General features: G+C 46.2%; 1 protein-coding gene across 3 annotated transcripts in view; it reads left to right on the plus strand.

The window, feature by feature from the left end:
- Nucleotides 1-1,950: 1,950 nt before the first annotated feature.
- Nucleotides 1,951-13,989, plus strand: part of LOC147879929 (RNI-like superfamily protein) — a 48,164-nt gene continuing 36,125 nt past the window's right edge. For all 3 annotated transcript variants that reach the window (XM_087371751.1, XM_087371753.1, XM_087371752.1), the window contains exons 1-2: nt 1,951-1,999; nt 2,081-2,217. In XM_087371751.1, the coding sequence (XP_087227877.1) occupies nt 2,089-2,217 (129 nt within the window). In that variant the 5' untranslated portion in view covers nt 1,951-1,999; nt 2,081-2,088. The remainder of the gene's footprint in view (nt 2,000-2,080; nt 2,218-13,989) is intronic.

The raw sequence follows: 13,989 nt of genomic DNA on the forward strand, positions 1-13,989 counted from the left end.
TTTACAGTTGCTATTGCGTCTGCCCAATACTAATTTGGAAGATGCTTCTCACTAAGCATTGCTTTAGCACTATTTGCTAAAGTACCATTCTTCCTTTCAACTCTTGCATTCTGCTGAGGAGTATCTGCACAAGTGAATTGTCTTTGAATGCCGTGACTTCTACAAAAGTTCATGAATGCTAAAGACATGTATTCACCTCCTCTATTTGATCTCATGTCTTTGATCTTTCTGTCTATCTAGTTTTCTACCATGGCTTTGAATTCTTGAAATCCGGAAAACACTTCAAACTTCTCTTTCAGAAAGTAGACGCAACAATATCTGCTGTAGTCGTCGATGAAAGTCAAGTAGTAAAGTGAACCATTATTGATGCTGCGGGTCTGGGCATAACCCCATACATCTGTATGTATTAAATCAAGAATACATCATGCACGAGAGGTACTTCTGCCAAAGTTGGTTTGCTTTTGTTTGCCAAAGCAGCATGCTTTGCAAACTTTTCCAGGAAACTGTAGCTTCGAAATCCCGATTGCCATATTCTGATTCTTGAGATCTAGCAAGCTCTTGAAATTGACATGACCATATCTCTTGTGCCATTTTGTGGCGGATAGTGGCATCTGTTGCAGTTAAGCTGACATGGCATGCAAATCTGGTATTGTAGAGCTAGCATTCTGTACAAGCATCCTTCCTTGACACCTTTTCCTATTAGCTGAAATCTTTTGGATTTGTCTTTGATACTACATTCATCTCCGTCAAAGATGACTCAGTAGTTAGAATAAACTACATTTAGTGAGTAAGATATCAACAAGGATTTATGCATCTCAAATTGACCATATTTGGACAAATGCTCACTAAGAACTTTGGAACAGCTGAAGCATACTGGACTGGTCATAGCCCTATTTACATTGCCTATCAACAGTTACCAACATGTTTACCATCATTTAGAGCAAATTAAAATCACCTTGCACTATGTCCGCTTTTAAAAAGCTCCTACATTTGCTAGACACAACAAATGCTGTTTAAAGGAAGAGAAAAGCAACTAATTCCGTGGCCTTGGCAATTGCTTTACATCCTTTCATTGACAACACCTAACTAGATTATGTTTTGACATGGTTAGTATTTTAGTTACCTTTGTGTCTTAACTAATGTCACTAGTATTATTAGAAAATATTTGATTATAGCACTTTACACACAATTATATAAAGAGTGACTAATTCAATGATTCATTCTAGTGTAGGTGATGAAATAGTGGTTGTAGTTAATGGAAAAACGATGATTGTGTTCTTGCATGGTGCTGAAACCTAAGCCCATGGACAAAGACAATGACCCACCTTGCTTGTCCATGGAATTTAAAAAAGGCAAAACAAGGTGAATGATATTTAATCATTCATAAGGCCTGCCCAAGATCAAAAGAGCGAAAAAGAATACACTCAATATGATGTGTAGGAAGACTATGGGAGATAAGAGAGGGAGAGAGAGAGAGAGAGAGAGAGAGGTGTAGGATTTCAAACAAAAAGTGGGGAGTTGATCAATTATAAAATTTAGGACATTCTCAAAAAGAAAATTCTGAATTTTAGCATCTCAAGAGAAGAACCTGCACAATCAGACTGAAGAACCTGCACAATCAGACTGAAGAACCTGCAATTAGACCTACCCAAAGGGCAGGGACTCTTGGCCGATGTATTGTTGAGAGTCAAGTCCCGAGGGGACTCGAGAGGCTCCATTCGTTGTTGTAACAATTTTCTTAAGCTAATTTCAATACATGTGGACCTTATTATTTGAGAGAAGTGGGAAAATCTAACGACAGATTTTACATCGGTTCATTTGGTGCCCAGAGAAATGTCGGGCTGCCAATCAGACGCTATCAGGAACGGAAAACAGCCAGTCTTTCCAATCCGTTGCGAAACCCCGGAACTTAGAAGGAATCGCGAACACGTTTCTTCTAGTGGTAATCGCGAACACGTTTCTTCTAGTGGTCGCTCACAAATCATTCGAGCACCAACAGGTACCCAATTGTTTAAAATTGAACAATTAGCCATGCATTCTTTGCTTCATTGAGTTGAGTGTGATTATGTGCTGGGTGCAGCCGATATAATGACTAGGAAGCAGCAAAGGCACAGGAGGAGTCTGCTTAGTCTTTGCATAGGTGTCCTTGGGCGTCATCTTGAGGATATTTTGGATGAACTTGATGCAATTGCCGAAATCTTACCGGCTTCATTGAAGGTCCCAACTTTCTGTGTTGAAGCTTCAGTAGATCCGCTCTTTTTAATGTTGAAACAATATCTCTTATCATCCTCGAGCTATGGAAACGTATTATCCGTGCAGAGTTGGCTGTAAGAGTGTTTTTTGATAGAGCGGAATGTGAATCAACACGCACTTACTGGAATAGAGACCTGCCCAGAAAGCATTGACGTTGATGTGCTGGTCGGGTTTGCCAGGATGAGGCAGCCGAATTCTCCTAGGGACGTAAACTTTAATGCTCTGTGTTCCGCTTGTCTGATTAAATGGGGTTGTCCTGAATCCATCGAGCGTTGTTACGAGTTTTGGTGAGAGTTGAATCTAAGAGATCAGAGATCTAAGCGTATGATTTCTTAAAAATTGAATTTGTTCTCATATTTCATGATCTGTTATAGTTCTCGTTCCGGGTCCACGTTCCCCAAAGCCAAAACGTTCTCGTTCCGGCCCATTCCCTGGTCTAGTATCAAAACAGCAGCCCAATACGGGGCTGCCACCTTGACAAGCGAGTCAAAGCTTCATCTTTGGTTTTTGGAAGAGTGGAACCTCCATAATGGAGGTTAGTCGTCAGACTTTTTAACATAAAAATGGTCTCTACGAAATGCCTCTTAGTGGCTTATGGTTGAGGTGGGGGGGGGGGGATTGACGTCCGTTAAATGTATTACCTGCCATAGGTCATCTCTAATAATTTTGGTGGACCTCAGGGTGAGCCAGGCGCAGCCTCCTCTTGTAAGTCCCCTACCCAAGAAGCATTTGCATACAGTGTTGCCACAGTCGAGCAGGTGAATTCGAATAGGAGGGATTACAACCTTGCCAAGCAAGCATGCCCTTCTGGTCAGTTGTTCGTGAGCAGTCAATTTCATCGTGAACATGGCTTTTGAGAAAAACGTTTTTCAAGTAGACGTATGATATGACAATAACATTGGCTGTCATGCTAGAATGGTGGAATTGGATTTTGTTAGTGTTGATGATCATGACCTTGGTTTTACAAAGACAGACCTTCATGTTGTGGCTGTCGTAGAATGCTTTTAGCATTGCCAAGTGCATGTGGAAGTCCTCTGCTATGTCTGAAATTCGTGCTTCCTTCAGTCTGTACTATTGATGATCCCTTCCTACTTGGTCATCCCTTCTTCACACCAATTGTGCCAACCACCTCCTAAGCACATACCTAGGTGGTATGACCGTTGAGTGTGACCCTTTCATCTGAAGCCATGTGCGTGGCATATGGAGTCGTTCTCAATGCCTAGGGCCTAGAGTTGCGAGATAAAAACGGTGTCACTGAATCAAAGGCCTTTCGGAGGTTTTACAAAATGTAAGTACACCTTTTGATACCTGTGCCTCACCTCCTCGAGAATAGCCCATAGTGTCTTATTGATGTTTATCTCTAGTGCTGATCCATGTACTTTGGCCATCAAGTAGTCCACCATGATAGTTCTGTAGTTGCTTGCATCCTTGGGGTCTCTGCTTCATGAATTAATATGATGATCTAGGGCACAGGAAAGCCGTTACAGAAGGCCTTGTGGCTAGGATCAGGGCAAGTGTTTTTCAATTCGGGCTTAGGAGTTCCGCATAAAGGTTAGGATGGGCTGGTTGGGAACGTCATAAAAAATGGGGCATGATAATTTCGTTTCCAAGAGTTTCATCTAGAATTCTTGGGAATTACTGCTGTACAGGATGCCAAGAGTTGTTGCTTGTATTGTACAAGTTTCTTGTGCTGGAAAACAGAGATGGAGGCTACTTGCTGTAGCCAACTCTTGCAGCGTGGAAGAATTTGCTCAGGAGTCACACAAGCTTTAAATCAAATCTCACTCTGTTTTGTGCACACAAGTATAACAGGCATAGGCACAGATTAGATCTTGAACAATGCTCAATTAAGTATAACAGCAAAACATGTAATATAGATTGCTCCAAAGATGCTCAATGTAGCAGTCTATGTACTTCCTAGATGTAGACCCCAGGTAACTCATAAAGCTGTCTTCGACCTCCTCCTGGTACCTTTGAACTTCCATCAGCCTGCATGCTCACCAAGAGCTTCAGTAGGCTAGCTGTTGTGATGCCTTTCTGGGCACTCCTTGCTGCTTCTTCCTGGTGAAGACCTGCAGGCTGAGTGCTCCCCCACTCTCCTTGCTGCTGGAACTGCAACCAATCCTGAGGCACCAGTGATACTGAATTCTATACCTCCTTGCTGCTCTAGATGCAGCCAATGCTGATTCTTGAGGCTAGTAGAGTGTTGATTTCTGACCTCTCCTCTCTTCTGCTCTGCAATGCATCCAATTTTGTAAGGCTCTGTAACGCCAAGTCCCTTTACCTGTTGAGAGCATTTGCAACTACATTGCATAGTCCTGGAATGTACTCAATGGTCATGTGAAAGTTGGCCAGAAACTCAACCCAGCGTGCTTGTCGAGCGTTTATGACTGGCTGAGTAAAGATATACTTTAGAGAGTGATGGTCTGTCTTGACCACCGAGTCGGCTCCCATGAGATAATGTTTCCAAGAGCGATAAGCATGTACAACGGCAAGAAACTCCTGATCATAAATCGGGTATCGGGTTTGGATATCGGAATGTTTATGGCTGTCAAAAGCAATAACTCTGCCTTCTTGCATCAAGACTGCTCCTGTAGCGATGTCGGAAGCGTCGATCATGACCTCAAATGGAAGGTTTGGGTCAGCAATAGCCATAAGTGGTGTGGTAGTGAGTGCTTGCTTGAGTTGTTGGAAACTATACTCTGTTTTAGGATATCCAGGAGAAGGAGTACCTTTAGAGTGTAAATACAGTTTTGGGGAAGGTACAACCTGTGCAGGAGGATATCTGGGAGCTGAAGGAGGTAGAGAGTACCTTGGAGATGCTGAAGCTGAGGGGTAAAAGTCTCTCCAAAGATGGACAGCAAACTCGTGAGGAATATCAGGTTCTGGGTATCTACAGGCAGGAGCGAAATTTGCTCTGATACCACTGTAAGAAATCCTAGATTTACTATATTTAGAAATGTGCTAAGGAACAGAAAGAAGACTAAAAATAGCAGGGTCTGTAGTGTGTCATCCATACAGTTGGGCCTCTCTTATATAGAGTGAAGAGTCGCACATGAAAAGGTGTGTACTCCAAAGTGTATGTGCATGAAGAGGTGTGTACCCCTAGTGAAGGGTGTGACCCTTGATGAGAGGGTACATTACAATGGGAGTGTCTCTTCAATAGAATGTCTCTTGTGAAGGGTTGTGCCTCATAGAAAGTGTCGTGTCAAAAGGGCATACCCTTCCACAAGTGTCCATTCATCAAACCATCCCTAAGTCTAAGATATAGAGAAAGGAATACGTCACAGATCGTGACAGTCCTCCACCTTAACAAAGATTCCTTTCACCTAGATCTGCATAACTGATCTCGAAGTTGTCACCAAGAAAATCTCTCCTATTTCAGTTACCATGCTTGCCACTAGTTTGGAATCCTTTAACTTTTGCTTGGACGACAACTCCTTTTGATCATTTTTCTTATTTTCGCAATCCCTTGCATAATGTCTAGGTTGGTTGTAGAAGCATTTCTTCTTCTTGCCTCCACCTCCAGAAGAGTCCTCATCGTCATCAAATTTGTCATCGTTCTTTTTGTTGGGCTTGCTGTTGCCAGGCTTACCTTTTTCCGAGCTTTACCCTTGCCTTGTGCAACAATGGCCTTTTCATTGCGGGTGTCTTCGTCGTAGATCTTTGCCCTAGCCTTCTTTTGTAAAACAGAGCAACTTTGACCCTTTCCGAAATCATAATGCTGGTAACAAAGGTTCTAAAGCTGTTTGATAGCACATTTAACACATGCATAGCAACCCAACTGGGTCCCCATCTTATGGCCAACTGCTCCCGGTAATCTTTCACCACCTTCACTCTCATGAGGCATCTCCCTTCTCCATCCTCATGGTAAATAGTCGATTCTGGAGGTTGAGGACCTTGTGGTATTATTTGCCTCGCACAGGTCCTTCAAGAAGTCCCATGCTTCCTTCAAGGTATCCACCAATTGAATGTGCAAAATCACTATGATTGCTGTGGTTCTGAGGATATTTGACGATGTTGATGATCATTGACAATGCCTCAGTATCCTTTTCCTCCCACTTGTCCACGTCATCAGATTTGCATGTATTGTTACCTTTCCTACTACATTCATTGTGTCGTGGGGTTTTGGATCCCCTCTTATTGTAAGCTTCCATAACTTCCTTGCCACCATGCGACTCTGCAGCTTCCCCTTCTACATAGGGTAATTATCCTCTTCTAGTTTGTGCGCCTCCCCAAAGTTTGACATCAGCACGTGTGCAACCGTTGGACTAAAGATCCTGGAATAGACCTAACAACACAAATGCATCTGATACAAACACTTGCAATCGCTTGTGACCACGACACACTTGCTTGAATTTAGGTCATTTTCCTTTGCGCAAGGGTACCTGTCCTATAGACATAGGAGTCGATTTCCGCAAGCCTAAACTGGGACCTCCTTTGTTTCAAGTGGTCTATGTGGGGTGGGATGTGCTCGGTGGTGGGAATTGGAAGGATAAGCAAAAAAACAGGTAGGTATGGTCAGCTTGAGGTGGGAGCAGTGGGAGGCAAAGGCAAAGGATCCTATGAGGTAGTCAACTAAAAGACAGGTAGGTGCGGTCAGCTCCAAACTGGGGTGGTGAGATGGAGAAGTCTGTGATGTGAGAGGCAAAAGCAAGGGATCCCTTGAAAGTAGTTAACTACATTGGATCCTCCTCCATGTGGCAAACAAGTAAGCCCACCGGAGGAGAGCCATCTCTGGAGACCATTGTAGATAATTAGATCATGCATACGACCTATGTCTATGAAGGTATGCCCATATGAGGTGGTTGGGGATCATCGGTCTGCTGGAACTCGGGAGATACCTTCCTCATCTAAATCAATATCGAGCAATATAATTGAGTTGTGCTGGAAACCAGTTTAGACTTCACAAACAGTTGTAGGTTGAATGAAGAGATTTGGACTACTTTTTGATTAGCCTTCTCCTTTAGTGCTAGCCTTCGTCATGGCTGAGTTTGCCCTTCACCTTTGGAGTGCCGACAGAAACTCAGTACGAAGACTTTGTATAAATGGATGCTCAAGTATGTGTGGGTGTGTGGATTTGTATGTGTGAGAGCATACTTTTATATTATGGTCTACACCTACTGTTGGGCGCTGATGACATCAGTGGGGATGTCATAGTAGCTAGTCCCTGCCATGCATGATGGAGTTTATGGTTTTCAATCTTATGAGTGACTCTCGTGAGATTGAAACTGCACTATGTTGTATTTTAGAGGATGAGTTTGGGAATGTTCTTGGATTCATCTAGGTATATGCTTCTGCCGTATTAGTGGACATGCAAATTTCACCTTGTGAAGTTTTCGTCCAAGTTGCGGCCTGCTGGTATTGCGATAATTCTTTCTATCTTAAATGGTGTGTTGCCCTATCAGCTAGATTTAGATTTAGATGCTCGTTTGGGAGAGACTAAAATGAAATCGTTTAGACTTCACAAGCAGTTGTAGCTTGAATGAAGAGATTTGGACTACTTTTTGATTAGCCTTCTCCTTTAGTGCTAGCCTTCATCATGGCTGAGTTTGCCCTTCACCTCCGGAGTGCCGACAGAAACTCAGTACAAAGACTTTGTATAAATGGATGCTCAAGTATGTGTGGGTGTGTGGATTTGTATGTGTGAGAGCATACTTTTATATTATGGTCTACACCCACTGTTGGGCGCTGATGATGTCAATGGGGATGTCATAGTAGCTAGTCCCTGCTATGCGTGATGGAGTTATGGTTTTCAATCTTATGAGTGACTCTCGTGAGATTGAAACTGCACTATGTTGTGTTTTAGAGGATATGTTCCTGGATTCATCTAGGTATATGCTTCTGCTGTATTAGTGGACATGCAAATTTCACCTTGTGAAGTTTTCGTCCAAGTTGCGGCCTGCTGGTATTGCGATAATCCTTTCTATCTTAAATGGTGTGTTGCCCTATCAGCTAGATTTAGATTTAGATGCTCGTTTGGGAGAGACTAAAATGAAATTGTTTAGACTTCACAAGCAATTGTAGCTTGAATGAAGAGATTTGGACTACCTTCTGATTAGCATTCTCCTTTAGTGCTAGCCTTCATCATGGCTGAGTTTGCCCTTAACCTCTGGAGTGCCGATAGAAACTGAGTACGAAGACTTTGTATAAATGGAAGCTCAAGTATGTGTGGGTGTGTGGATTTGTATGTGTGAGAGCATACTTTTATACTATGGTTTGCACTCACTGTTGGGCGCTGATGACGTCAGTGGGGATGTCATAGTAGCTAGTCCCTGCTATGCATGATGGAGTTTATGGTTTTGAATCTTATAAGTGACTCTCGTGAGATTGAAACTGCACTATGTTGTGTTTTTAGAGGATCAGTTTGGGAATGTTCCTAGATTCATCTAGGTATATGTGCTGGAAATCAGTAATCAGTAGCTGATGGTTTACGGTCCTAGAGTTGAGGTCTTCAAGAAGAACTTCCCCACGACTCGAGAAGTCCATGATATTGTTAGAGGTCAACATCTCCCGATGTCACCTACAAAGAGGGCCTTGCTTGTGGGTGTGCCTGCCCAGTGAGTGAGGCTAGTGTAGAGAGTGAGGGCCTGTGTTGTGTGTGTGCCCCCCCCCCCGTGAGGGTAGTCTAGGGTAGTGGCAGCCTGATCAGTGCTGAGAGGCTCCCTTTAAGGGCTGTCCTTGAGCCCCTTCTAGGGCTGTGTGGAGGCGCCTAGGGAGTCAGCTCCCTGATGTGCAGGTCGGCTGGAGGGCAGAGGGAACAGCCCCTCATATAGGCTGGTGCAGCTCCCTATGGAGGGCTAGGGGCAGTCGGCCCTAGAGCACTGCTTGTCGTCTGGCAGGCCCACACATTAGGGCCTTGTGCAGCCCTATATAAGAGGCTGTAGGGGTCGGCCCTCTAAGGCGGTGGGTCGGCCCATTTAGGCAGCTGGTCGGCCCTACCCCTTGCTGACTGACTAGGAGGCTGGGGGGCTATATATAGGCGCCCCCCACATGTGCATTTATTACTTCATTGTGGTGCCTAGCAGAGGAGCAGAGGCAGCCCACAGTAGCACTTAGAGGAGCAGGGTAGCGGAGCAGTTCATCCACTCCCTTGTGCGCCCGTTCTTGTCTGTTTGTCTGAGCTCTCGAGCAGCCTGTTGGTTCCAAGGTTTCCTCCTAGTTGTAGCGAGGTTTTCTCCAGAGATCACTTGCAGTTCTCTTGTGCCTTTCTCTCCTCTCTCTCCTTCTCAGTGTGGTGTGTGTGTGAGGCGTGTGTGTGTGTCTCTCTCTCTCTCTCTCTCTCTCTCTCTCTCTCTCTCTCTCCTGTTCATTTCCGCTGCACTTCTCACACGGTATCTGAGCCACGGTTGGCTTGATACTCAAGGAGCAGAGGGAGTGTTGAGCCAACACACAGAGAGGAGGATTAGGGTGCTGTTCAGAGGTGTCTTTGAGGAGGAGCGTGTGCAAGGAGTGGACTGTTTCGGTGACCAGTGAAGGGTGACTTTGAAGGGTGTTTTCAGATGAGAGAGGTGTTCCAAGGGACGGAAAGCGAGGTGTGAAGGTACATGGCTGTCAGCCCCTTCATCCTCTTCTTCAGCCTTCTCCTTTCTTCAACCCTCAGTTCCCTTTTATCCCATGCACCTTCTCTTTCAGTTCATTGTCCTCTTCCCTCTGACATGGCAACTTTGATCGAGATGGTAGAGAACAAGACTAGAATTCCAGTGTTGCCCACATTCCCAGTTGACCGGTAGTTGGATGGGCTCAATTACAACGTGTGGTGGGTGACGATGGAGTTTGTGTTGCAGCCAAACGACATGGCAGATTTCATCTTGATAGGTGTTACCCGACAAGATCCCCTTGCGAAAGACCTTGGCATCCTAGAGTAGAAGGAGGCCAAGACCCTGTCCCAACTCTGGGACAATGTCAATGCCAGGGTAAGATCATTTATATTTCTTAACTGCACTCCTTAGGTGATTAATCATGTGAAGCACATGGCATTGGCCAAAAGTGTATGGGAGCATTTGGCATCCATGTATAATCGAACCTCTCCCATGAAGAGGGTTTCACTGGAGCTCCAGATGCGGTTGTTGGATCCCAAGAAGTCTTCATCAATGCGGGACCACATCAACGAGTTATAGGAACTTCAGCAGGAGATCCTCCAGGCGGGGAAGCAGATTTCATGCGAGGACATGGCCATAACTCTACTATCCCAGTTATCCTCTCAGTACGGGGCCTTCTATTCATCTTTGATCACAATAGTAGGGTGAATGAGTTGACCTGGGAGGAATTGGTCCCCATGGTGCTTGACTAGGAGGGGTGCTTCATCGATCATACCTATGCTAAGGCTTTGACAGCTGATCAAAAAAGTCGAAAGCAGTTGATAGTCGAGGAACGAGAAGCTCTCAAGGCATCCCGTACATGTAACAGATGTGGCCAAAAAGGTCATTATTGGCATCAATGTCCCCAACGGAACACAGAGGGGTCCAGTAACCAAGTGGCCAATAGTGTGACTGTTGGCGTATACTCCAGCCTTTTAGCACTTGGCAGGTGCTGCCAGCAGGCTTTCCGTATCCAGATGGAGGATTGATTGCTTGCTTGTGGTAGCAGGACCTGTCGATTAGGTGCACCGAGTAGGGAGTCATGTATCGAGGCAGGCTTTCAGGCAGGACCTCGAGCCACGAGTTGTTCCCGCTGACTAAGGTGGCAGTATGCCACCAGTCCAGATCCAGAGGGGGTCTCCTAGTGTGCTGCTGCACTATTGTCTGATGCTGCTTGAGATCCGGATGGGTCTGTTGATTGCCAGTGCGGGAACCCAGACACAGTTGACTGAATCTTGTGAGCTGTTATATGTTGGAGCACTGAAGTTCATTGATCTGGCGACAGTGTACCAGTTTGGAGTTGAGAGGGGGCTATCTAGCTCTGCGATACCGGTGCCCCTGCAGGGAAGCAGACCTTGCATTGGAAGCAGTATTAGTTGGATTATTGTTCCAAGATCCTCTGTTGGAGTCATGTATCAGTACCATCAGTTGGATTGTTATACTAGTTGACCCAGTGTATCATTACTAGGCTAGAGGAGTGTACCTAGCATGTCTGGCCTGGGATCAACAGTTCCACTTTCGAGTGATCATGCTGAGGCGTTTCGAGCCATGAGGGGGCTTCTTCGACAGTACCTCTGGCGGTCTTCACCGATGGAGCATCACACGATGGATTCCTCCAGTTGTTCTAGCGGCACACCCAGCTCCCTAGCGTCTCTGTTCCATCCAGGAGCTGAGAGGGGGTGTTAGAGGTCAACATCTCCTGATGTCACCTAGAGAGAGGTCTTTGCTTGTGGGTGTGCCCGCCTAGTGAGTGAGGCTAGCGTAGAGAGTGAGGGCCTGTATTGTGGGTGTGCCCACCCCCTGTGAGGGTAGTCTAGGATAGTGGCAGCTTGATCAATGTTGAGGAGAGGCTCCCTTTTAGGGCTGTCCTTGAGCTCCTTCTAGGGTTGTGTGGAGGCGCCTAGGGAGTCGGCTTCCTGATGTGCAGGTCGGTTGGACGGCAGAGGGCACAACCCCTAATATAGGCGGTGCAACTCCCTTTGGAGGGCTAGGGGTAGTCGGCCCTTAAGCCTTGCTTGTCGGCTGGCAGGCCCACGTATTAGGGCCTTGTGCAGCCCTATATAGGAGGTTGTAGGGATCGGCCCATGTAGGCAGCTGGTCGGTCTTGTCCCTTGCTGGCTGACTAGGACGCTGGGGGGCTATATATAGCTCCCCCCTAACATGTGCATTTATCACTTCATTGCGGTGCTTGGCAGAGCAGGAGAGCCAGCCCATAGTAGCTCTTGAGGAGCAAGGTAGTGGAGCAGTTCATCCACTCGTGCCCAGAGACGTGCTATGGGAGAGAATGCAATGCATAGAAGTGCCCGAGGAGATAAGGTTCGCTGTCTTTAGACTTTATGAGAACATAAAATGCCAGCTGAAATGTAAGGATGGGATGTCACAAGAATTCTACAGTAATATGGGGGTCAAACAAGGATGCCCGCTCTCACCCACCTTGTTTGGTTTGTGCATTGATAGACTTGAGGAATTGGTGCACAAAGAAGCATGTAAAAGAGAATTGTCCAGTCTTAACCTAGCAGGTTTTGGGATTTGGTTGCTTCTTTATGCAGATGATGTGGTTGTTTTCACTGATAGTGAGAGCAAGATGCAACAAATGATGGATATACTCGGCATATTCTGTTCGGAAAGTGGGCTGGCTGTTAATGTTACCAAAACTAAACTCATGACAGTCAAAACTATACAGCCAAGCAACCCCTCCTCAATCTCATACATGGGTCAACCAGTTGATACAGTGCACTCATTCAAATACCAAGGCATTGAAATTCCAGCCAATAATAAATGGAGCAGCTGTGTGCAACGGAGACTTGATGCAGGATGGGGAAAGTATTACCAATTTGAAAATGACTATAGTAATAGCAATACAAGAAGATGGCATGTACGAAACATGATTTTTGGGGCATATGTGATACAGACAGTGCTCTATGGAGTAGAGGTGTGGGGTGGGAGTATATCATCCTTGAAATGGAATGATTTGGAAAAAATGCAGAAATTTTTTATTAGGAGACACCTTGGCATCAAGGCTACTACACCCTACTCTCTGCTACTTCTAGAGACAGGATGCTTACCCATAGAGTTACATGCTTTAAAGAAGGTACTCAGATACATTACAAAGGTCAAAGGCATGGATGCTGAAAGGCTGCCAAAGAGGGCATGGGGAGAAAGTCAAAAGCCCCAAAAGACAAACAAGAGCAAGATTTTGGCATCTGGATGGGCACTAGATCTGAGAAATTGGTTCAGGAAGTGGGAGGTAGAGGAGTACTTGAACTACTCACCGGAGGAGGTAGATGAAAATGCTTTTCATCGTGACCTGCTGAATGCACTACACAGGAAATGGCAAACAGCTAAAAAGGGGCATGGTGGGTGGGGGGGGTACGCGACATGCACGCAAATGGAGGGGCGACATGCGCGGAAAGGGGGGGGGGATGGGGTGTGGGAGGGGGGGTACGCGACATGCACACAAGCAGGGTGGAGGCATTGGGAGGCAGGTACGCGACATGCGCGCAAAGGGGGGGGCATGGGGAGGGGGGGCGACATGCACGCAAGGGGGAGGGGCATGTTGGGTTGGGGGGTACGCGACATGCGCGCAAGGGGGGGGGAGGGGCATGGTGGGTTGGGGGGGGGTATGCGACGTGCGCGCAAGGGGGGGTGTGTGCACGCAAGCGTGGGGGCGGGGGGCGATATGGGCGCAAAGGGGGGGAGAGGGGTGCGCGACATGCGCGCAAGGGGGGGAGGGGGCGCGACATGCGCGCCAGGGGGGTGGGTGATGGGGAGAGAGGGGGGGTATGCGACATGCGCCCAAGACAGGGGTACGTGACATGCGTCCAAAAGGGAGGGTGCGAGACGAACGCAGAGGGTGGGGGGGGGCCATGGGGGGGTACGCGACATGCCCGCAAGGGGGGGCATTTGTATCTAAGCTTTTCAAGCACAGAAACTCACCTAGACATAAAGGTAGTTTCTCTTATTACCCTCCCCTTTGAGGAAGGAGTCTTTATGTATGTAAGGTTTTGTATTGTTTCAGGTCCCATAGGCCGATTTTTGGTCTTCAGAGGACGATAATATATTCTTCTTCTTCTTCTTCTTCTTCTTCTTCTTCTTCTTCTTGTGGTTGTTGAGTTGTTTGTTTGAGTTCTGAGCTGCCCGTTGGTTCTAAGGTTTT

The sequence above is a fragment of the Dipteris shenzhenensis genome, chromosome 33, assembly GCF_047967505.1.
Source record: "Dipteris shenzhenensis isolate YYH24624 ecotype China chromosome 33, Dip_SZ_1.0, whole genome shotgun sequence".
NCBI lineage: Eukaryota > Viridiplantae > Streptophyta > Polypodiopsida > Gleicheniales > Dipteridaceae > Dipteris > Dipteris shenzhenensis.